At 35.5% G+C, this 24248-nt stretch overlaps 4 protein-coding genes across 5 annotated transcripts in view; 1 reads left to right on the top strand and 3 right to left on the bottom strand.

Annotated features, from left to right (window-relative positions):
- The window catches only part of LOC128670416 (multiple C2 and transmembrane domain-containing protein-like), a 25720-nt gene extending 17525 nt beyond the window's left edge, over positions 1-8195 (bottom strand). The window contains exon 1 of the mRNA XM_053746058.2: positions 7936-8195. Within this exon, the coding sequence (XP_053602033.1) occupies positions 7936-7940 (5 nt within the window). The 5' untranslated portion in view covers positions 7941-8195. The remainder of the gene's footprint in view (positions 1-7935) is intronic.
- Positions 999-3556, bottom strand: M6. The gene has a single exon (XM_053746067.2). It carries the CDS (start codon positions 3437-3439, stop codon positions 2690-2692), a length of 750 nt encoding a protein of 249 aa, XP_053602042.1. The 5' UTR covers positions 3440-3556; the 3' UTR covers positions 999-2689.
- Positions 3717-10728, top strand: Membrin (membrin). Of its 2 annotated transcripts, none has more exons than XM_053746073.2 (5): positions 3717-3843; positions 5514-5683; positions 5986-6091; positions 6685-6865; positions 9921-10728. In XM_053746073.2, the coding sequence occupies exons 2-5, from the start codon at positions 5550-5552 to the stop codon at positions 10127-10129; spliced, it is 630 nt and encodes a 209-aa protein (XP_053602048.1). In that variant the 5' UTR covers positions 3717-3843; positions 5514-5549; the 3' UTR covers positions 10130-10728. The 2 variants fall into 2 exon arrangements, with proteins under 2 accessions (XP_053602048.1, XP_053602047.1); XM_053746072.2 differs by lacking the exon at positions 3717-3843 and adding an exon at positions 3867-4029.
- A 75-nt stretch (positions 10729-10803) lies between these two features.
- LOC128670415 (EF-hand domain-containing protein 1-like) overlaps positions 10804-24248 on the bottom strand; it is a 28218-nt gene continuing 14773 nt past the window's right edge. The window contains exons 6-16 of the mRNA XM_053746054.1: positions 21891-21987; positions 21035-21122; positions 19374-19524; positions 16903-16972; positions 16466-16582; positions 15172-15394; positions 14706-14866; positions 14001-14209; positions 13494-13692; positions 11737-11886; positions 10804-11555 (exon numbers count right to left, since the gene is read on the bottom strand). Of these exons, the coding sequence (XP_053602029.1) occupies positions 11295-11555; positions 11737-11886; positions 13494-13692; positions 14001-14209; positions 14706-14866; positions 15172-15394; positions 16466-16582; positions 16903-16972; positions 19374-19524; positions 21035-21122; positions 21891-21987 (1726 nt within the window). The 3' untranslated portion in view covers positions 10804-11294. The remainder of the gene's footprint in view (positions 11556-11736; positions 11887-13493; positions 13693-14000; positions 14210-14705; positions 14867-15171; positions 15395-16465; positions 16583-16902; positions 16973-19373; positions 19525-21034; positions 21123-21890; positions 21988-24248) is intronic.

Genomic DNA, 24248 nt, shown 5'->3' on the forward strand with positions numbered 1-24248 from the left:
GATGCGAAAGTTTTTTTCTTTGTTCGTACCTCTCCACGGTATATCTAGTGCACCAAAATATCACCTTTGGTGATATATGAATATGATGGGAAAACTACTCATCAGTATAAATATAATGTGTTCAAATAAATATCGTTATTATACAATTCCATGACTTGCTAAAAAATAAAAAAATAATTGCATTTGACCTGGGGCACAAACCACTCAGAAGACTGAGTGGTTGGTCTGTGACCTGGGGTCAAACAGTAAATGTGAAGTCTTTTGGATAAATATGTCGGGCGTATGCACTCATTTTGTATGAAACTAATCAATACATATAATAAAATTCAAGAGAGGCCAAATTTGTACTTTGGATATTTTTTTAAAATTCTTCATGGAATATACTTAGTTACTGATATAGATGACGAAAATATAGGAAATTTTTGTCTGTCTGTCTGTCTGTCTGTCTGAATCATCACTCGAAATCTACTGGACCGATTTGCTTGAAATTTGTTATGTAGGTACCTTATATACCGGGCTAACATCTTAGATACATTTCATCCCGGTAAATGGTCAGGTTCCCGTAGGATAATTGAAAAACTAATAATGAATCAAAAATACCTCGGTATCCCGGGTTAACATCTTATTGACATTTCATCCCGGAAAATGAGGAGGGTACTGTAGGAAAATTAAAATAACAATCCACGGAACCGATTTACTTTAAAATTTTACAGAAAAAAAATGGAGTGAATAACAGTTAATATGAAAGTTCTACACCGTTAAAGTTAGTGACTTGAAAATTTGGATTTTGGTTATTTACAACAAATTAAAGAATACGTGTTTCAGATTTTTCTCATAATTAACCCTCAACCTTCAAAAGGGGGGGTGAAAGATTTTGAAGAATAACTTAAATTTTACTTCGATTCCTTTTAAGAACTGAAATTCACGCGTGCGAAGCCGCGGGCTAAAGCTAGTAAAGTATATAAATGTACAAAATTATGGAATAGAAAATATAGAAGTAAAATTGAAATAAATGTATTCAATTACAAAACTTATACTAAGCAGTACAAAGTATAACTATCATTTAAATGCAATATAGTGATATAAATATGATAAGTTATATTGCAAAAGACATACAAAGAGGCTCTTATTTGTCAAATATTTGTATTTACTTTAAAATATATTAGTATATTCCAATGGGAGGATTAAAAAGTCTACCAGCTACATCAAGATTTTATTTCTAACGTGCTTAATTGCTACTTTAATAATACCTATCATCTTAAACCTAAAAACACAGATATAAAATAAGGTGGTATCAAATTATGTGTTCATAATTAATATTATTATAAATGTGACCAGTAGAAAATCTAACTTTTATATTATAACAATATTTTTGTAATCTGTGTTTATGTGTAGAATACCATGTCAACTATTATCTAACAATATTATTTAAAAAAAATAATTTCATTTTCATAATCAACATATTGATTCATATTCATATTATTTATTCGCCAACCAAGTGTTACAATGATCTTAAAGTAATTACAATTAGTGCTTATAACTTAAGTCACCTTTTACAGATTATAAATATAGGGTGGGATGTGTATAATGTTTTCTAACATTCACATTCACACAAATTCTAATGATTTACATAGGTACAAAATTTATTTCGTTTAGTATCGGCCTTAGTACTATAACTACTATTCATTGTTCAGTGCAGTATAGGATTAAATCTATATAAATAGTTTAATACTGAATATGAAATTATAAGTAAGAAATGCACAGTCATGTGATTTCAAAAGATTTCATAAGAAAACTTATAGTTACAAGTTTCTGCCACAGAAAAGTTATGCTTTTAAAATTTTACTAATTAAATATATATAAACTAAACATACTACACAGCATTATTTACTTTATAAATGTGAAATAGTATAACAGCTTAAAACAGAAAACATAATTTATAGAGCACCTTAACATACATGCTCATTTAAACTACATTAACTCTTTGCAGGACACTTCATTAACAGATGTTATAAACAATCAAACTTTTGTGTCTTATTTAGTGTCCATGAAAGGGTTGGTAATACAAATAGTATACCATTTTAAGAAAATAGGGTTTATTTTGTTTCACCTGCACTGGTGTTTGCTTGTCTGTCTGTAATCAAATCTTGCAAGTTAGATTTCTCCTACTTTAAGTTGATGACCTGATGAACGAGGGAACTCCTCTACAGGTTACAATACAGACATGGGTTTTTTCAGGCGTTAAATTCCACAAGATATCTCTGACGACAATAAAAGCTTGAGGCCAAAATGATTTTTTTGTAAAAAACTTGTTTCTGGTATTGGTGCAGTTTAAAAATAGTTAATACACTACCTACTATAAATAACATGTCAAAGGAATGTACCATGGAAGTAAGATTATTCAAATAAGTATACCACTATTCAAAGTATTAATGGAAAAAAATGCCAATCAACAACCAATATTTTAACTGTCACTAACATAGTAAACTAGAAGAAATGGAATTAAGATATGTAAATGCATAGTCCAATCATTATATTCATAGGTATGAATATTTCACTGGACATCAGTCTTTAATACAATCAAATTTTGTCTGCGAACACTTTATGGTCAATCAGTGCAGCTACTTGAACTTTGTCACATTTTAGTAGTGGCTTCAAGGGAGCGCAGCAGCGGCGCACGGGCCATATACTAGAATCGGTCTTTGGATGAATGCATATCATTGTTAGCGAGGTACTGCAGCTCCTGCAACTCCTGAAACTTGTCATGATCTCTGATGTGCGCATAGTTGGCTGATAGGCACATAAGGTAGTGAACTAAACTCAAAATAACCAGTATGCAAGAAACCATTGCCAATATGAACAGAAAATCAGCTTTCTCAACATAATCTTTGCAAAACAGCTTCACTTTGTGTGATCCACATATTTTCATGTCCTCTTGTTTGACCACTGAGGGAAACATGAAATCAAATTGTGTAAAATCGATGCATGTGGATAAATCAATATTTTTCGGTTTTGAGCAAAGTTTCCAGAAGATTGTGAATAAAAATGTTGTTATCACTAAGAATCCCAGCAATATTATCCAAACGAAAGTCAAAATATACGTGATGACCATAAACACAGCACAGGATATTCTTCCGCCGACTCTGGCTCTCCATGCCCTGTAGACCCTCTGTCTGGTCGCTCCAGTGGTGAGGCATCCTAAGCACAAGAGCATGAATCCTAGTGCTGCCATGCATGCGCTTCCTACTATGAAAATCATTTGCAGAGCTTCAACCCATATTAATCGGAAGTGGAATATATCGTCAAACATGCGGATTGATATAGAAGATCCACGATACATTGTGCCACAAAACACCCCCACGCCCAAACAACACATTATTGTTGCAATTAACGTCGCATGAGGTACCCTCGTCAGGCAGGCTTGGCACGCTTCACCCATTTTAATAATACGTGATACACAAATCCAAAATCTTAACACTTATCCGTTTAGTAGACAGGAATTTAATGTTTTATTGTTTCCAAAATCTATAATGAATCACTCACTGTGCTTTAACTTGATTAAACTGTCACAATTGTCTGTCACATAAAAACATAGGTACATAGTAACATAGGTACATAGTGACAACTGACAAATGACAAGAAATAAATACGAAACGTCAACGAAAAGAGAACTGTCGCTTTAGTTACGTAAATTTCAAAGTGAACATAAATTTATCATTAAAGGGCGGCGCGCGGGACCTTGTACTTCCCGATTAATCGGGATGTATATGTCGCCGAAAAATTGCAAAGTAACGAGGTGGTGGCAAGGAAGATATATAATAATTTTAACGTTCCTTTCATTATGTAAGTATTAGTTTGTGAAAATATACAACAATGTAGCATATTCGGGTGTCGTAATATTGGGAAAAATCGTTTTCCATAAAATAAAAATACTTTGAGAACTATGGAATACGCCTCACGCTGTAAAAATTTCGAACCAGTAAACGGGCGAAAAGAAGCACGGAACACTTTGGACTTATTAAAATACAGGTAAGATCTAAGATCAACTGTGGTCATCAAAATATTTAAACTTGATTTATTATAAATCAAGTTTAAATATTTTGATGACCACAGTTGACCAAATAATGCAGAACATAACCCAAAATAGTGTTATTATTTTCAGGCTAATCCACTAAAGATAGATGTAAGTAGCAAATTAATATGTAGCGGGAGCTAGGTGATTATGCTCGACCGCCACAAAGGGAAGATCTTCCCGCCAGGCTAGGTGTTGCGCCTGGGGAACCGCACGGCTCCGACGGTGTCATGTCGGAGGTTGTATTTATGCTTCCAATCGAAAACGCACTGTCTGCGCGGTCTAGGCTTGTTAGCTGTCCATAGTGAGTCGACCGTTGTGCCATCTGTCCGTAGTGTCCTGGATCACTTGTGTGGCTTGTTATTAGTTGCGTTTGGTCGGCTTTTTACATCTGCGCCGTTGTGCATGTGGCGTGGTAGATGTCGCCACAAATAAATAAAATAAATAAATAAAATCCTTCCTTTTCCCTTAAACTCGCATCACGATTGCGTAGAAGGTATTTTTGGTCGTAAATCTACAACAATATTGAAAATTGGCGCTTTTTGCCTCCATTGGCAATGTTTGTGTACCTTAGTTGTACCAGTAGCGCCATCTGCGCTGAGTTTTGCGTAATATGCCCTATTAGTAGGTACTCACGAAGTACTTACTAAATCCATGGTCACCACTTGTTTAGAAGGGCCCCGCGCGATAGTCACCTTTATTCATGGATTTAATAAGTACTAGTACCTACTAATTCCATGACTTTATTATCAATAACATGGTAATTCCATAGATTTAGAAAAGATCTCCGCGCGCGGGTCCCCTGGATAAGAAAAATTGTATTAATCCAAACTACAAAGAAATCTAAAGCCAAATAACTATCTTATCCCAATGAGATAAAATATTTTTCTCAGAATTGCTGAAGTGAGCGTCTGCCATAGCGCATGAAACAAATTGCATGCAAACTCGATAGTAGGTACCTATCTACGTATATATATGTACAATCAAAATAAACAATGGAGTAGCACCCAGCCAGCATTACAATGCCGGCTTACACACTATCGCCGAACTTGGACCCTTGAACAGATGTCGCAGACACACGAATGCATGAAGATTGCGTAGTTATATGAGTGATTTATGTACCGCAATGAAAAATGTATGCCGAATCCGCCAAGTTCGGCGAACTGTGTCTGCGATAATGTGGAGCTGGTAGAATATTCACAGACTTCGTTTGCAATGGACAATGGAATGGAATGTTGTTTGCCAAACCAAAATGTTTTCTGGGCGTGTACTAGTAGCGCTGCCATGCCACGTGGACTAGTTGCGTCACGCTATCGTAGGTATTTACAATAGGCACGTCAACTAACGTCAACGTCAAATTGACATATAAATGTTATGATTAGATTTGAGGAAAAAAACTATCATTTTTTGTGTTTTTAAGTGATTCAATTTTAAAATCTAGATAATTTATATTAAAAATATATTGTCAAGAGTAAAGATGGAAGCATTATATCATCAAACTAGTCAACTTATTCAAGAGACTTCAGATTTATTCATCAAGTTGGAAAAGGATCCAGATAGATGTGAAGAAATTGAAAATGCAATTCAATCGAAAGTTAATTCAATAAGTTCGTGAGTATCTTTTGTTTAACTGAATATAAACCTTGTTGTTTTCTTCTAATACTCTAATATTGACTTTTTAGATAGTTTAAGTAACTGTATGAATAAAAAACACATTGAACATTTTGTTACGTATCCATATGTTTTAAGGTGTGATGTTTTTAACGTATTTCAAATTACTTCCCAGTATTTGAACTAGTTTTACATTTTTCTTAAATCGCGATTTTCAAACTCAAAATGACAGTTTCCTGGCCAGATAAAAAAAAAAAATGTTTTATACATGACAATAATTTGCCTTTACTAAAACATTTCAGAAACTGTGAGAAACTGGATATATATGTGTACAAAACACCTATTAATCAAAGACCAATGGCAAAGATGAGAGTGGACCAGTTGAAATATGACAATAAACATATACAGGTATAGACATTTATTTTCAAATGAACAGCTCTAGCTAAAGCTATTTATAAGAGAATGTTTGTGTCAAGCTTTACTCATTCTGGAATACATCTGCAACAATATGCTGTATGCATCTGAAACATCATGCTGGATGGCACACCACAAGTCCCATGTTTGATCACTAGTGTACATAACGCTAATGCTAAATGTCCTGGATGAAACAGGTGGTCAAGATTTTCACTTTAATCTGGGTCTTGGATATTTGTTCATATGTCATAAAGTATAGTTATTATTGGTGTTTATGAGTAGTATCCCATATCACAAGTCTCTTCTCTAAAATTATTTTAGAGATAAATCTGTGTGATTTGTCTTTATATGTAGTGTATTTATAGTATTTACTAGTTTTTGCCCGCAGCTTTGCCTGCGTTAATTTTCCGGGATGAAAGTTACCATATGTCCTTCTCTATACTTCAAACTATGTATATGCGAAATTTCAAGAAGATTGGTTGAGTAAGATAGTGGTAACATACAAACATATTTTCTGCTTACGATAATTTTCTTCTATCCTTTCTTGAAAAACATTTGTCTTGACCTTAAAGTATTTTTGTTAACAGGCATCATTAACAAATTCTCAAAACAAAAGAAAAAGGCGGGAACAAGAGCGCCTAGACAGAGACCAGTTGCTAAGTCGAAGGTTTGGTCACGACCATACTGAAATAAATGTGGATTTTTTGGCTCAGGAGAGGAATTCTTTACATAGCTCACATAGAAATGTGGATGAAATGTTGCATACAGGTATGTACATAAGTATAATATAATTATAAAAAGGCTTATTTTGAGAGTTTGAAGAAAATCCCAAATAGGTTTGGGTAAAGTTGGCGTTATTTCCATTTCCTTTTAATAGCCACTCACCAAACTTTAGTTTTCGGAAGAACATATTTTATTATGGAGCACATACATTTTAACTGTGTTTTTTTTGCAATGAAAAGGGCATTCATTCAATGTAGCTTGACATTTTACATTGAGCCATAAACACTACTGAATAGAATTAATTGACTTTGTTCATCTTTTAGTATCACCAAACCAAGGCGCCCTAACAAAGTAAGTACCCCTTGATACAGCAATGTCCTTTCCGAAAAATATAGTTTGATGAGTGGCCGCACTAACACTACACTACAGAAACTTTTATCTCACTTCTTTTTTATGAAAATTTTTACTTATTGATGACATTATTTAATTCTCCTGTTACTCTCCATTACTTTCTTTTCGAAGAGCTATTAATCGTTTCAGAACTTTGATTCAGTAAACTAAGAAAAGTGAAGTATATGTAAAATGAAACTATATGTAATATAAGAAAAGCAATGACTCTAATGCCGATACGAACAGTAATATACCACTAAAATTATTGGGCATTATGTACAGAGATTTTCTATGATTTCCTTTTATATACGACATAGAATACCCTTGTATTCTAGATAAAAAACATGGTACAATCGATTATTACAAAGTAAACACGGGTTCGGAAATTTATCGAATTCAAAGCATCAATTTTCGCTGAAAAAATGCGCGGCAATAATATTTAAATGCTTTTGTAAATGGTGTTCCCGGTAACATATATGATGCTGTGAAAACCGGGGATTTTTGATACCATTTCTAGATGTATAAGCAAAGTAGAAACAAGAAAACTTATTTCTTTGGAGTACTTTTTATTCCTGGTTTTTCAACGAGAGCGGACGCCTGTAGGCATCCTAAGTAGGTCGGCTAATCATTGATCTCATGCAAAAATAAGACAACATTTGGGCATCGGTTTACATAAGTAAATAAACATGTGATTAAATATGTAAAAAAATATACAAATTACTCACCACATTTTTAATAAGCACGTTTCAAGTTATAACTACGGCGAGTGATGACGTCACCATCAAGCCATCAAGGTAAAGTTCATGATCAAAGTAATTATAGTAATTCATACATGTTTATCCGTCGAGCTAACCAACTATATTTGTTTTTATTGATAATAAACACGAGAATCACAACACAAGTCTCATTGTGTACTGCGTTCGTGCGAGAATAGATCTAAATATACATGGAATAACAAACTATATTATGATGTTATGGTAACATAGTAGGTAGCTTCCTTAATTTTTTTCCGCGACTATTTCTCATTGACTGATAAAGGACAGATTATTATGCTAATGATAAACTATGCCACGTTACTACTAAGTAATTTAATTCTATTTATAATTCAAATTAAAAGGTAGGGATCCGTATCTTAAAAGTTAAATGGAACCACTATAACATTATTAATAAATTTTAATATAAATTAAAATAATATGAATTAATTACGTAATCAGAGTGAAATATATTTATTTATTAATACTTTATGCTACCTAGTTACCTGTGTCTGCGGTACCTTGAAGGCAAGGTCTATTCCAGTCCTGTGTTACTTTCCCAGGCTATCGACTTGTTTTTATAGGGTTCCGCACCTCAAAAGGAAAAAGCGGAACCTTTATAAATTCACTCGTGCATCTGTCTGTTCGACATTCACAGCTAGTTTGCTCCGAAACTACTGAACCAATCGAGTTGACTTTTAGTAAATGTAAATTATATGTAAATCTTTGACCCCAAAGACGGACCAAAGTAACTTAAATAAATGAATTTTCATTTTGGGAGCTACTTTCGGGGGTTAAAATAAATGAAAAAAAAATGGCAAAATATATTGTGACATATCAAATAACAGGGCTTGTTTTGATTATCTCAATTATATATTTTTATAATTTTGAAATAAATAGATTGGATAGCCTCGCCGAACCACCTCAAGAAAATACGGCAAATCAGTTACCGATATCACGATTACGAGACTTATTGCTTATCCTGTAAGCTATACATAAAGGTCTATTACCTGTATTTTCTTTTTTTCGAAAACTAAGGCTTAGTAGCTTCGGTGATCAGAGGGTGGAATGGTCGATTTTTCCATAATTTCTTCATATTTTCCAAAATAACTAAAGTATTCTTATATAGTTATCAACCAAAAATGTTATAATCAAGGCCTCTATACGCTAGTTCAACTCGCGCTTGACCGATTTATTTGTTCATAATATTGGTATTACTCAATATGTCATATGGAAACCTTTATTCATCCTTCATTATTTGGTCAATAAACTTTGCCTTTTTCTATATTAAGCTAACAACGCCTTCGCTTACGTGGAATGTGACAGCCGGATTAAATCCGTGATAGACTTAGCAGGCAATATATTATAAAAATAATAATATGCATGTAAAAATTAGTGCGTTTATAGAAACCAAATATGTATTTAACTTTAATATGTAGATACCTCGTACAGAAAATCTTTCAAAGAAAATAATTTTACAGTAGCTTAACTGCTAGTCACGCGATTACTATTGAAAAGCCTTAATTGATCTGGTATTATAATTACACGTCACTTCGTACACCGAGGGCTCATTTAGCATTGCACCGGCGAGTAGGAAAAAATAAGACGCATATAAGTAAAATGCAATTGTGGCATAATCACGGTAGATAATAAATAAATACCTTCTAAGGGATCCTCGTGACTACATGGATTCAATGTATTGGCTATTCCTGTAGAAAGAGGTTATGGGTAAAGTCGGCAACATAAAAAGGCTATCAAACTAATGGCTAAACCATATTGGAGCAGAGCTATAAGTACCTTTTTGTTCCAGAAATAAATAATTAAGAACAAACATAATTCCAAATTTAAATCCAATATTACTTACCACTTGGATATGTAGGTATATTTGTTTCTTCCGTCCTCATCCCATCTACTTGGGATTGTGTTACATTCTGAATCTTAAATATGATTTGTTTCAGGATCAAACATTTTGGACACGCTAAAAAACAACAGGGAAACTTTGAAGGGAGCTCAGAGGCGCCTGATTGATTTGGCCAATACATTAGGGCTTTCTAACGCCACGATCTCTCTCATTGAAAGACGGGTGTCCCAAGACAAGTACGTTCTCTTTGGAGGAATGTTTGTGACGATCACCATAATCATCTTGGTAATTATTTACTTGACGTAGTTAATAATAAGCTAACAGATTGTACGTGTAGAGGAATCATATTTATAAATGAAGTATACGCGCCAATAGTGTTTTCTCGAACGTTACTTTGATGTAATGGAAAAGTACGTTAAAAATTATATGTTTTTTGTATGTAATAATGCTGCTTTATGGAATTCTACAAAGATTCCTATGTTGTGGATATTATCCTGTGGAGCTTAAGAACATCTTTTGAGACAAGAAAATAAATCCATAACTAATTTTGCTAACCTGACAGTCAACCATAGAAATAGTATTATTAAAATATATTTGTAATTTTGATTTTAATTTATTGAATTAAGTAATGAAATTTCTATTTAAAACACAATAATGTGATGTACTGGTGGATGGACGGCGAATGGGGATCCTAAATTACATTCGTGCTCCTATAAGAAATAATAAATGTAAACATTCCATTAATTTTGCAACATATGTATATGGTCAAACTCACAGATTTATATATTGGTCAAACTGGAAAATTAAAATTAGGCTAAATTATATTATTTTGTAAATATTGTAAACATGTTACCTATTGTTGAACTATTGATATACAATAAATACATATTTTTCGTACCTATGTACATATTTTTGTTTTTATTAACACATGTTTTCATGACACGGCGATGCAGCTCGCTATTTTGAATGTTAACTTTGTAGTGAAATAATGCCAGCTGCAGGCGAAGTCCAAGATAAGTGTTAGCAATTAGCTATTGCCTTGAATGCAAGCAGGTTTACTTTTATGATTTTTTGTTACAGAGTAAATATTAATATATTGCCCATATCACATAGATATCTGGGTATAAGCATTTGGGTATTTAGGCGTAACATACTCAACACATAGATAGATAGACAACAACAAATAGATTTGATCGGCCAAGATAAGTTACTGGTCAGATTTAATATAGTCAAATGAATATCAGTGCGTCGGGCATTGTTATTCGGTATTACTCTATCAGTGTATTACTAACGCAACTGTAACCAAAAATGATTCGTTTTGGTTAACAAATAACAGAATTAGGCCGCAGATTCTAAACTCGAAAAATTACGAAGTGAATGAAGAAAATGGCAGAAAAAATCTCAACATGAGAAAATAAATATTTTATTAAAAAAGAATTTAACAAAAACATCACTATTTAAATATACCATGTTACTTGTCTCTCTTTTCCGGGTCACAGCATGGCATTTTTGGTTCGACATGTGGGCAAGCGAAGGCCACATCTTCTTCCTTCTTCGGAGCGCAGGGACCCGTTTCTTCGGGCGGAGGGTTGACGCAGGTCTCCACATCCGGCTGCGGCAACGGAGGGTAGTCGGCGATGCGCGCGGCCGCGGGCGATATCAGGGGCACTTCACGTCGCAGCTTCTTCACGCGTTCGTACGCGTCCGGCGCGAGACGCATATATTCGGGGGTCTACAGGGAAATATACATTTAGGAATCCACATCAAAATCCTATGGGAAGCATATTATACTTAATTTTTTTGACCTTGCTGCCTATGACATGACAGAAATGTGTCATGCTTGAATTTGGGATTTTTCGGTTTCAAGCGTGAGAAAGAGCAGTGATTCGTGAAGTATTATACATTATAATTACCTGTTTGCAATCAACACCATAAGTGCCCAGGTAGCCGGGCAACTGCGGTTTCTCGGGGCCGTCGTCGCCGACCACTGCGGCAGCTTGTGCGGAGCCGATGTCGTACGGGCATTCGTCCCGAGCTCGGCGTTCTGCACGCTCGCGCCAATCCTGCACCATTGCTTTTACGATAATTTATGCTAGATCTACATGATCTTATCGAAGAACATGGCTGGATTTTCTTTTCGTTAATACACAGCTCACAATGACCAACTAATATGCAATGATCGATTCACCAAAATCATGACCGGAGTTGTGTAGAAGCCATACGCTCATGCTGTGACAACACTATTGTACAAAGATGCTCAATTACATATTTTATCCACAGCACAGATTATATAATATGTTCCAACTTCCAGTACCCACAGCTACTTGAATCCCATTGCTGTTGGTATGAATGCGTCTCAGTGAGCGATGTCATGAAATACATAGCCATACAAAGCGATAGCCCATAGTGAATTATGAGAGAAGAGTTATGTTAATGACACTTGTATGTAAAGCTTTGTATTACTTACCTACTTACAAATGATTATTAGCTACACATCTTTTCTGGATAGGTATGTATACTTACTAATTGGTTTGTCGACAACAATGTAAGGGAATTTAGTACCTATTCTAATTAACTACATGCCATTGCTACTTAACAGCATCCTTACATCCAAGCGATCATTCAAATAGGACGTTTACATCAGTTCTCCCAGAATATCTCCTCTATAATTTCTGATACTAATTAAATCAATAATACCTACACAATGGAGAAACCTTCCAACGACTTCCTCAAGTGAAGTCTCGTACTTTTATTATTCTAGTTTATAATTCCTCCTGGCGCAGGCATTGAAATGCTTAAGAGGAGGCTCCGTCAACTACTTAGTTTATACAAATCAAACTTGTACGACGATGAAATAAAGATTTTTAATTTAATAATTGTTTTGACGAAATGGTGCGAACATTCCCAATGTAAGGTTAGGTTTCATAATAAAATAACGATAAAGGATATATATCGATATTTATTTTTCTACCGATGATATTATATATCATACTTAATACTTTTAACGATTTTACATAGATTACACAACTATTTTATAGTAATGAATATCAACTTAATTACTACATCAAACCAGTTTTTTAAATTATGTATGTATAGTACTTACATAGGAAATAAATAAAAGGAAATATTTAAGTACTTAATGACAATAAATAAGTAGGTGAATACTCTACCTATATCTACATTATACAACCACACGCAATTATACTTAGTTTTTACAATAATTTTGGGATCGTATTTTAGAAGCATATCTACTTGTCATACTCAAAATCTTATACAGTTCTTTTGAGCTTATATACCTACTGCTAGAATACTTACAGAACATAATAATTAAATTCGAACTCTTTTTCCTAGGCACACGGAAATTGAAATTCTAGTTTTAGTTAAGTTTTTTATCTATATGGGATTATAATGCCGGTTCAAAATTATCCGCGAACAGTTCGCCAAACTTTGGCGGATTCGGTATACATCGCTGTTTTTCCATTGCGGTAAATAAAAATGCTCAAATTACGCAATGTTAATTTGCGTTCGGCGATATTGTGCACAAGACACATTTCGTAGCGCGCGCAAGCGTGCCTATCCCGGCTAGTCTACAACCACGGCCTGTCCATCCAAATTATAATTTCCCGTCTCACAACCGTATGCACTCAATCCCCTCGTGGTCGACACTCACCGGGTCCTTGAGGTTGTCGCAGAAGTCTTCGGAGTCGTCGTAGTGCGGCTGCTGGCCGGGCGGGTAGACGCGGCGCGCGGGCGGCGCGCGCGGCGCGGCGGCCGGCCCGCTGAAGCACACCACCTTCTGGTGGTCCTCGCGCGCGGCGCCCGACTTCAGGATGCCCTTCAGCGGCATGACGTCCTCGCAGGTCGGTTTGCTGTCGATATTCATGAGTTTAAGGGTTTACTCCTATACGCACTCTTACTCCCAGTTTCTCTCTAAAAGTCAGGCGCCTACCCAACTATATACTCTGTATTTCTGAGTAACACAATATACACAGTAGGTACTTATTGTAGAATGCAATTGATGTCGGTGAATTAACATACAATTGCTAGCCGGAATGCTTTTATCTTTTGCCTTTCGAGTCGCTTACCAGTGTGTCACAAACTCAAAAAAGTTAAATTGCTAGCAGAAAAACTAAACTTCGAATTAGATAAAAAACTGAGCCACGAATTAGATGCATACCTCTGCCTGGTGACTCGTAGAGAGTCGTCGTACTCAATGACGTCCGTGGTCATGGGCGGCGTGGGCGGGCGCGGGGGCGTGGCGCTGCCCTCCACCACGTTGAGCGCCGTGAGGCAGCGCTCCATCGCGTTGGGCTCCGCCACGGCCGCTTGCCCGATCTTCGCCAGCTGCGCACGCACTTCAGCCGCTTGTTCTTCCCGGATTGCTTGCTGGAAACGTTTATTTGATCCTTATTATTTTAAAGAATGGAGCGATATAGTACTGGACCGAGTGTCGTGGAAAAAAGAGAGGCCTTTACCCAACACTGGCTATTAAATAATAATGAATTTGTTAAGCTTCTGCTAGACTTGACTTCTTCTTCTTGTAAAATGCCTTTTCCCAATCCGATTGGACTTGGTCTTTATACGTCGCAAGAACTGTCTGTTTCCGGCTGTCTGATCACTGATCTGTGCACGTTGTAAATGTGATGTTGGTATAGTTTGTTACTCTTCTTCAACTTGGAAAGAATTTGTTTGGTCTCGCCAAACAGATAAACCTGCTTCGACATTTTAAGAACTTATTGGGTTGGACTGATTTGTATCATTTCTATTGTTGGTTAGAATTATGGAAGAAATATTATTGAAACAGGAAAAATTCTGTTACTTATGTGTCACCACGTGATAAGCGTTTTATTGTGTGTAATAAAGAAATTTCAAACAAACATACCTTGAGCTCGTCCTTCAGGTTGCCCTCCCTCATGTGGTAGTTGCGCACGTTGTCGATCACCTCCTGCGGGAACTTTTCCGGGTTGGCACTCATGTAGCGGTACACGAATAGGTCGCAGCCGGTGATCTTGAAGCGGTGCTTGAATACGTGGACTATGGCTCCTGGAAGTAGATGCACCAGCAGTGAGAAGAAAACCGCTCCCAAATATCATAGGAACTTGGACGTACGCACAGCTAATTGGTCTGTCAACGTACGTAACTAAAATTTTAAATGGCGTGTGAAATAGTCCGTTTGATGCCGGCCATACATAATTTACAGAACTTTTCTACTAGCGGTTTCTACATACATTGCTTATTTTTCCTCGCTGGAAAAAAGCTCACATAGAAACTACGCAATATACCTTCGCGTCGGCATCTGACTGAGTTCGCCGGTATATTCGGCATAACAAAATACAATGCAGCCGTACCTATATAAAATTTGTCAGGCGTGAGATACGTCGGGAAATTAGGATCCGAGTCCGGCGTCTCCAATAGCATGGACTTCAGAAACTTGCCCTCCTTAATGCCAGAGTTCCTGCGAGGGATCTCCCCGATCTTGATCTTGCCATCAGCCAAGCTGTACGACAACACGAACTGGCGACCTTTATCTTCCGGATGGATCCAGTCGAGCTCGCAGAGATAGCGAAGATTCTGAAATTATTTTGCCATGTTCTTTAATTTTTTTATTATTTAACAAGGAAATTATTATTATTTATTAGAACTTCCCATCTAGGTAGATGGGAAATACTAAGTAGATAATAAGCCGAACACAGTTTCGCTATTGCAAAAAGAATCGGTCAAATTACATATATAGGTTTTAAGTTAACAGTTAATTCATTACTAATGCTAATAATGAATTAACTACTTACTATGACTAATTTTAGATATTTTTTATCATAGCTATCGCTCAAAATTCAGATTTATTATGAATATCATTACTATCATCAAGTAAACTATCTATATCATCTATATCCCCACTAGAGAAAAACCTTTAATATCCGTTATAAAATATTTTCTATGAGCTTGTGACGGTTTAAGTCTATAAGAGACTAACAAGAGGCAACTAAGCTCGTTGAGTTGGTCGCTAGCCTCTGACGTCTGAACAATTTCAGAGTTAGCGAACAGTGTGGTCGGATCAGCATACATGTTTATTAGCTAGTTCACAGAATGTATGGAACAAGTGTACCTACATAAGTTGTGGTTATACATAGTTTAGTTTCACAACATGCCTCCGAGAGTTGCTGTGAATTTCTTGATGAAAATGGAAACCTTACTCAAATGTACATATGTTACTGACAATGTTAAAACATTAAGACAATTTATAATGTTAAAGAGTTATCAGATAGACGGACAGTGAAGTAATCCTGCATTGCGTTTTTACCTTTGCAGATCCGGAACCCTAAAAAATGACGGTAAGATATTAAAGTTCGCAGTCTGACTCAATTAAACTTGCAGCGCCCACAAAGAGTCAAGGGGAGTCCCGACTTGACGGCGTTTGTTTGCACTCCCGCTTCATTCACACTATTTCTGAATAAATTTCGATTTGTACCGAGAAACTTTTGATGGTTCTCACGTTTTAACTTTGAGATTTAAGATTGTTGTAAAGAACCTACTTAGTTTTCGAGAACAGTAACTTTGTCCCTATCTACCTTAGAAACCACACTAATGATAACTTAATAACTTGCATGCTCACATTAATCTTCATATTGATAAGATACATACCTTACTAGCATTGAGGTTGTACTTGATGATGTCTTTGTGAGGCGGCTTGGGTATCAAGCCGAAGCAAGACTGCAACGTGTCCTCCGGCGCCCCAATACCGATGTGTGGCGGGAAACTCTATAACAGTATAATATATATATATATATATTCACTTTAACATATTCAATTTAACATATACCTACAATATACCTATAGGCTCTTCCACCCAAATTAAAAATTCAAATGAAACGAAGCTGTATTTTAAAAATAATTATTTAACGTAGATCGATTTGGCTGATTTGGTTTTAAAAATAATAAAATATCTAAAGGGTTGTAAACTGTTAATAAGATTTAGATAGAAGTCTATAAAAGTTACTCAATAATAAGACTAAAGAAATAGATTTATTGAGTTTGATAAAGACAAAAGCACTTAGAATGAGCTACAAACGCACTCTCACCTTGGGAAACTCCTTGGTTGTATCGTGACGAACCTGAATGCGAGGCGGTTGCTCTATGTTTAACATCGATCTGATGACAGACATTGACAACGATTAGACACGAACACAATATAACAGCTAATTGGTTTCAGCAAAGTTAGAACAATGGGGCGCAATTCCAGATGTCGATGGAATAAAACGACAAAATACAAAGAGAAAACGGCCGCTCAAATTTTGCATAGGCATTACGTCATTTCGATTCAAATCTGTTCAGATACTTCGCCGAAGTCTGCTGATTAATTGCTCAATTCTACTTAATTTGACTTTTGTAAGTAATTTTGTCAATTCGGCTGGTCGAGCCTCCACAATTTCTTGATTTACGGTCACTATAAATCTTACAGTTGGGATGCGCCATTTGTAAAACTTTATATTAAATCCTAATAACACAAAAGGAGCTGCCTGTGGTTATGACTTAAATTTATATATAATAGCATAGCTACGTTATAAACTGAGGATTACTACCCTATGTGGTGAATTATTTTGTGAAAATATCGAATTGAAGAAGTCCAGCGATAAAAATAATGTTTATAGAAGCGCTGGCTAATTTAGAAGTGATTTAAAAATAAATGTAATGGTATATGGCATCGCCATACCATTTATAAAGCAGACAAATTGGGGGTTAGATTTTGAACAATTTATCACTGAGATTGATGAGTAGATGCCAGTTACTCCGGTGCACCAATTGTTTCTCGACACTAAATTGAACAGTTCGATAGTTCGAGCATTTGAAATCGAATCTCTGTATATCGTAAATTTAGCCCTTTTTTAAGCAAACTCAAGTCCGTGGAACCGCTATCGGATGAGTTTTTAAATCAATCAGCTTTGATTTCTTTCCCATAATAGGTGTTACGCCCGCAATGATTCAAATTAAATTAAATGTTCAGTGGGATTTCCACTCATTTCAACAAAATGTTGCCAGAACTAAATATATTTCTTTGTATTTTTCTTCGCTCTTTGTCACATTGACCAATATTAAGCTTCCGTATAACAAAAATTGGGCGAACAGAATCATCAACCTCATACGAAATAAAAAATGATATACCTAAACCCCATGCCTAAACCTTTCATCATAGCTATATATTTATAAATAACTTGGTCACTGTAATCACTTATAAAGAAAGCAAAAACAACCTATTTATCAGATCATTATCAACTGAATAAAATAATTACATGTCATATTTACCGTGAGAAAACTGTAACAATTGAGGATTTTTTAATTGACATTGTTATATAAACGTTAAGTGTGAGTTCAGGCAACCTGCCTATAACTGTTTCATTGTACTATTGCAGAGTTATCAAAAGGGTTTGATGCTTTTAGGAGGTTTTTATTATTTTCTCCCTACTGAAAGTTTCACGTCTAAAAACTAAATTCACTATTACGGTCAGTCGCTCGGTGACCACGGGTCGTTGTAACAGGACCCGAAACATCCGAAGTATTAAAGGGATCGTAATAAATTCCCAATTTATGATCTTGTAACTATCGACTCTTACCTTTGAGATTTTTGATTGTTTACAAATTAGGGTCCCGGCGGTACTCTAAGCCATTGCGCAGTATAGGTTTGTGAAAAGAGCTAAGTATAAAATAAATACTAATACCTACTTAACTTAATTTTGAACAGCTCGAGTCTGGGCACACGGCAGTGCCCCCGCCAAGTCGAGCAAAATAGCGGCACGGCCGTACCATTCTTTTCTCGAAGCAATTCAGACCAATTTCAAACCCCCCAATAACTTCGTTGTGGATAAAAAACATTGACATTTACACATAACGAAATCAGGCTTGACATGTTAAAAGTTAAGCTGAATAAAAGCTTAATTACAAAAGCTCTATGGCTTTTGTAATTAATCGTATAGGTTTAAGTAATGGACGCTATCACAAATCTCTGCTGCAACGGTCGTCGACGACTGGCGGTCAATCATCTGTTTAAGGGGTAGACCGACCCACTATTGAAACTTTTTGTCTGTGGACAAAGTATCAAAAGGAGACATCTATGTTTCATCGCGGTTAGCGATGGTATTCTCTTGTAAAGTGACTGTTCTTGCTTAAAATTTTTTACATTTTCAATTTGCTGATATAGTAAACTTGTTTTTCTAATGTTATGAAGATCTAGCGGCTACTTCCCCTTAAATCAAATGAATAAGAGCTCGAGAATACCGAAATAAAACATAGGCTGAGCTGCTGTCTTCTTTGCTATTAGTGCAAATGTGCTTGTGCGAACTCTGATGGACTTGTCATATTAATTTAATGGATATAATCTCGAACGCGCCCATCCCTTTTGTTGTAAATACCTACTATAGTTTTTTTATTCGTCTTTTCATTTCTATAGCTGAAATAGTTAATAAAGCCTAAATTCCGAACTCACTAAATATTTAGAAATCACCTACATATTTAATTTAAACTTACGCTTGATTCAAACCCTCAATTGATACCAGACCTGTAATAAGTTCTTGTGAAAGGATCGCAGTCGAAAATGAGAAAGCGTCGACCCAACACGAAAATAGTCTGTCCCACGATGAGGTCGATCGGTGCGTAGTACTCGGTCACCTCCTCTTCCGTCGTCTCCAGGACGGTCGATGGAAATGATACTAGAGAATATAGAAATTACGTTAGAAGAACCATACCAATACATTATATTGCATAGTGCTCTTCGACAACCAACTATTTTAAATAGTCTGTGTCGGCAGCATAGTCAACTCAAAAATACCTATTTTTGAGATATCGAAAAACTTATTAACCATAGCAAAAGTACGCGCTTCTTATTTTGACAGAGTCAAAAAGTAGGGATGGCAATCGGGAAGACCACGGAAAAACAAGAAAACGCTTAGATGAACGAGTGTTTTTAAAACTACAGTAAACGATGTACCTATGTGTAGGTACTTCGTAGTTGTCCATTTGTAAGTATTTACGTCGATATTTATAAAATTACAATGAATTCAAAAAGAAAATTACATTTCGGTATGCAGTGGTGAATTAAGTACATTGCGTAATGAAATTCAGAGTGGAGGTTAATTACTGGTAGCTTAATTTAAGTCGACGGCGAGCTTACATTTGAACATTTTTAATACTATATTTTCACAGTAACTGGTTCGTGGTTTTCGTTTTATTTTAATTTTATCTCCATTATTCGGATGGTTAACTAATGTACAACTATTTCCAGCCAGCTAGTGGAACGTTCGCATAATACTTTGTTTCCGCGTATTTAACTTTTCAAATTGCATTTCGATGTTCCACTTTGTCGCTGTTAACTATGCTTCAGCAGATAGATTATCGCCGGATTTATTTAAAAACATCTTTCTATTCTCATGGAAACCATGCTTTATTAACATTTGGGAGAATAATAAGCTCTCTTTATATTATTAGGCCGCTTTTAAGGAGATTAAGCTATGAAAGTTTGAGATGTTGTTGGCCGCTTTAACTCTTGAAATATTTGCTAAGAAGATTATGAATTGCAAGTAATGTCTCCATCACTGTCTCCTTTGCGACGTTATATATATCATGTTTATAAATTGATCAACATTTTTTCCTCCTCATCTTCTTTATTTTTTTTTCTTTACATGAAACTAACATGTTACCAATATCACTTACAATGTACCGCAGCAAACAATTTGTATTCGTTATTAAGCATTTAATTTTCATCGCCGGAACAGGATTAAAGTTAAAAGAAATCCAAAGAGAATGGAACAGGTACCTTGCATGCGCCTAATGTAAAGAAAATATCACACGTAATATGAAGACCTTCATACCCGCAAAAGCCCTTTATTCTGATTGAGCCATTATAAGGAAGGGAATTCGATATTTTCACCCTCGCTCAACACATATCATTTCCACGTTCTTTTTTATCGGCATTTTTGCGGCGCTTTGTGACGACGCCATCGAAAGACCATTACGGTTTCTTGCAGCTTCTTACGATCCGACACGAAGCAGATCATGATCATCCAGTAAACAAAGTCTGAATCATTATTACCAGGTTCATAAGAATTGATGTCGTTACATTGTCATTTTGCCAGACTCAGGGAAGTAACTTCTGGGATTGTACTCGCACTTACACTTACTTACGACATGTAATTACCTAAACAAATATAATAATTACATTACCTGGTTTTTCTTTCCATTTCTTTGGTAGTTTAGTTTTCTTCAGCAGTAAGGGGAATGGGTCCTTCCCTCCTCTAGGATCGTGTAATTCCTATAAATATTATATATACGATTTATGCGTCCCACTGTTGGCAAAGGCCTCCCCTTTTGTCTTCCATAGGTTTCTGTCCTCGGCAATTATTGTTTAAATTACCAGTCATAAAAATTTAAAGCTTTAATACAAGTGTATAGAAAATATGTAGGATGGCATTTGCCCAGAAGTGGTACACGTGATAATAAAATGTATATGGTTACCCAATCAAAGTTGTTATTAAGTACTAAGTAGTTTTCGTATGAAGAAAAATGTTACCTACGTACTATTCTCAAATACAAAAGGACAACGTACAACTAAGCTTAAGCATGTCAGGCATAGTCATTAAAACAATGGGTCAACATCGTTAGGTATGGAGATCACACACGATTAATGATAAAATTAACTGCCAAAGGGTTCCTTTGACGTCATTGTTTTTGACCAAGTACTCCAGTACTTGGTCAAAAACAATGACCAAATACTCCAGTACTCCAGTACAAAAATCCGTCCGTACTTTTGCGTTTTTTAAATAATCCTAATAATTTTTAAATAATGTTTGTTAATTCTAGAATTAGAGACAATTTTTATTTAAAAAAAACTCAAAAGTACGAACGGATTTTTGTACTGTTTTCACCAATAGATGTGTGATTCCTGTATAAAACATTATGATGCGACCCGAGCGAAGCCAGAACAGATTGGTAGTTTAGTAATAATAAATGTGAAACGTAGTTTAATAACTGTGATACTACAAAAGTATGTCTTAGTCATGACATGATAAAGATTGCCCACCTTTACGGCGATCGTGTCGTCCTGAAGAAAGTACATCATCTTATATTCTTGCAGCTCCCCATTTTCGGCGTCACGGTTGTCCCACACCACATTGAATCTAGACATATACATATTATGTTCAAACGTAACAATCAAAATTAATGTTAAGTCTTTCTTTTACACGCAATTGCTGTCTAAAAATAAAACCATCCTATTGCTTGAAAACCAACGTTTCAAAATTGAAACTTCATTGAAATTTGCAACCGCATTCAAATTTAAACCTTATGGACTTGGTTATTAGAAACAAAGACAATTTAGACATAAAGAATTATCGTTAAAAGTGTAAGAAATACTTAGGTCTCGTGAATTCATAAAAAAATATGCGAGTCTGAGCGAGTTGACGGCAGCTGTGGAACTCAATGATTTATTGACTAACTCCGAGTGCAGCCGAGTTTATCACCTCACCACGGTCGGCAATAACGAGATGCTAAATAAATAATATCGGTCATGGACGTCTTGTAGTACCGTAAATCTTACAGGAATAAATAAATTAGTTTATGAATATTCGGTCATGGACGTCTTGTAGTACCGTAAATCTTACAGGAATAAATAAATTAGTTTATGAATACATACACGTAAGGTTAGTAAATTTTCAAGCAGGTTACGAGTCTTAAAAGCGAAAATGAGGAATAAATTGAAGCCGGTACGGCTGAGCTGCGGTTGTGGCCGGAGGTGTCTGCGGCGTTGCTTCAATCAATATTAGTTAATTAGGAAATGAACTTGACTTTGTAATAAACTAATTTATATATGTTTCGTAACATTTGTTCATGCACTGTACCTATTTACCTTCATAGCAACCGCGTGTGAAAGTATGCGTAGACGTTCGTAGCATTGGATCGTAGCTTTGCTACGCCAAAACAAGGAATGAAATTTGCTCCTATTATACCCATTCCTGAGGTGTCTACGAAAAGATTTATTTAAGTCTGTATTGTCGGTAAATATTATAGTTTTTTAAATTTATGTAACATGATAGCTACCTATCTATACTGTTGAACTTTTGGTACATAACCTACGCTTAAAATATTTCAAAAATGACTTTTTTGTATTAATAAATACTTCGTTTATGAGTCATAAAATGGTAAGAGCCGCCACAGGCTGGAGTCGCTGGACGTTAAATAAGTGCCTTCCAGATTACGTACCGAAACTTTATGGGCATTTCATTTTTCAATCAAGAGCAAAGGTTTTAATTAAATTGGATTGAACATTTTTGCTATAAATTTTGTTATAGCTTTTTCAAATAAAGTTTTATGTTTTTTTTATTGAACTACTTTTAGAACAAGCTTCTACATGATATATGGTTATACAGATATTTTTTAGGTTACCTATGTGTTGAATGTTAGGATTCATTTTTTCGATTTCAAAATCCCTACGTAACAAAAAGTTTACAAAGAAAGCAATCAGCAACTTGGTCGTTTGCCACGTGTCGCCATTTCCGAAGTTGTCGCTAAAGCCTCAAAGCACGAGATTATTTGGCAGTTAAGTATAAGGCCGTATTCTCATACCATCTGGTCCATAATAACATGCCAGCCACTGTTGGTTAGGTTCCCAACAAATCTAGGCTAATGTGCTGGTAATGGCAACACAATATGATGTAACAAGCAGTGAGCTGGCAATTCCATAACGTTACATACAGTTAGAGTATATATTTCAGCAAAAGCAGCGAAATATATTCCGAGCGAAAGTATTACATATATTTATGGAATTCGGAAAATTTAAATTAAATTACTAAATCAGAACAACATAATTGACAAAAGAAATGGCAATGTATGAAACCTTTTTTGATCAATACAATTATTGGAAAGCTGTGTACCTATATGCAAATTTCTAAGATCCGTAATATCACAGGTAAGGGTGCGGTTCCCTTCAACATACCAGAGTTTACATTTAAGTAGAGGCAGTGTGGCGCAAACACAAAACTCCGTCAATACAGAAATTAAGCAAGAAGTTTTTGTATGACATCTACACCTATGTATTTTAAGACACGTACTTATACTTAAAGCGTTGGTGGCACAGAAGTCAATCTATGTGGTGGTGTAACGGTTAAGACGGCCGCCTGTGAACCGAAAGTTCATTTAAATTCTACTCATGCCATAAATTTGTATACCAATCTAAATCTTGTAGTTTTCTTCGTCCAACACTTGCTTTCAGTAAAGGAAAACATTGTGTTCTATAAGGAAAACTACGTATATTCCTATATATAATTATAATGCTTGCTCTCTGTATTACTCTGTGTGTCTAGGGGAGGCAAAGGTCGAAGGAGGAACACTTTATGGACAAGATGGCACCGTTATCAACATACGTTTTACTAAATTATGTGAG

This window comes from Plodia interpunctella, chromosome 5 (genome assembly GCF_027563975.2).
Source record: "Plodia interpunctella isolate USDA-ARS_2022_Savannah chromosome 5, ilPloInte3.2, whole genome shotgun sequence".
Taxonomy (NCBI): domain Eukaryota; kingdom Metazoa; phylum Arthropoda; class Insecta; order Lepidoptera; family Pyralidae; genus Plodia; species Plodia interpunctella.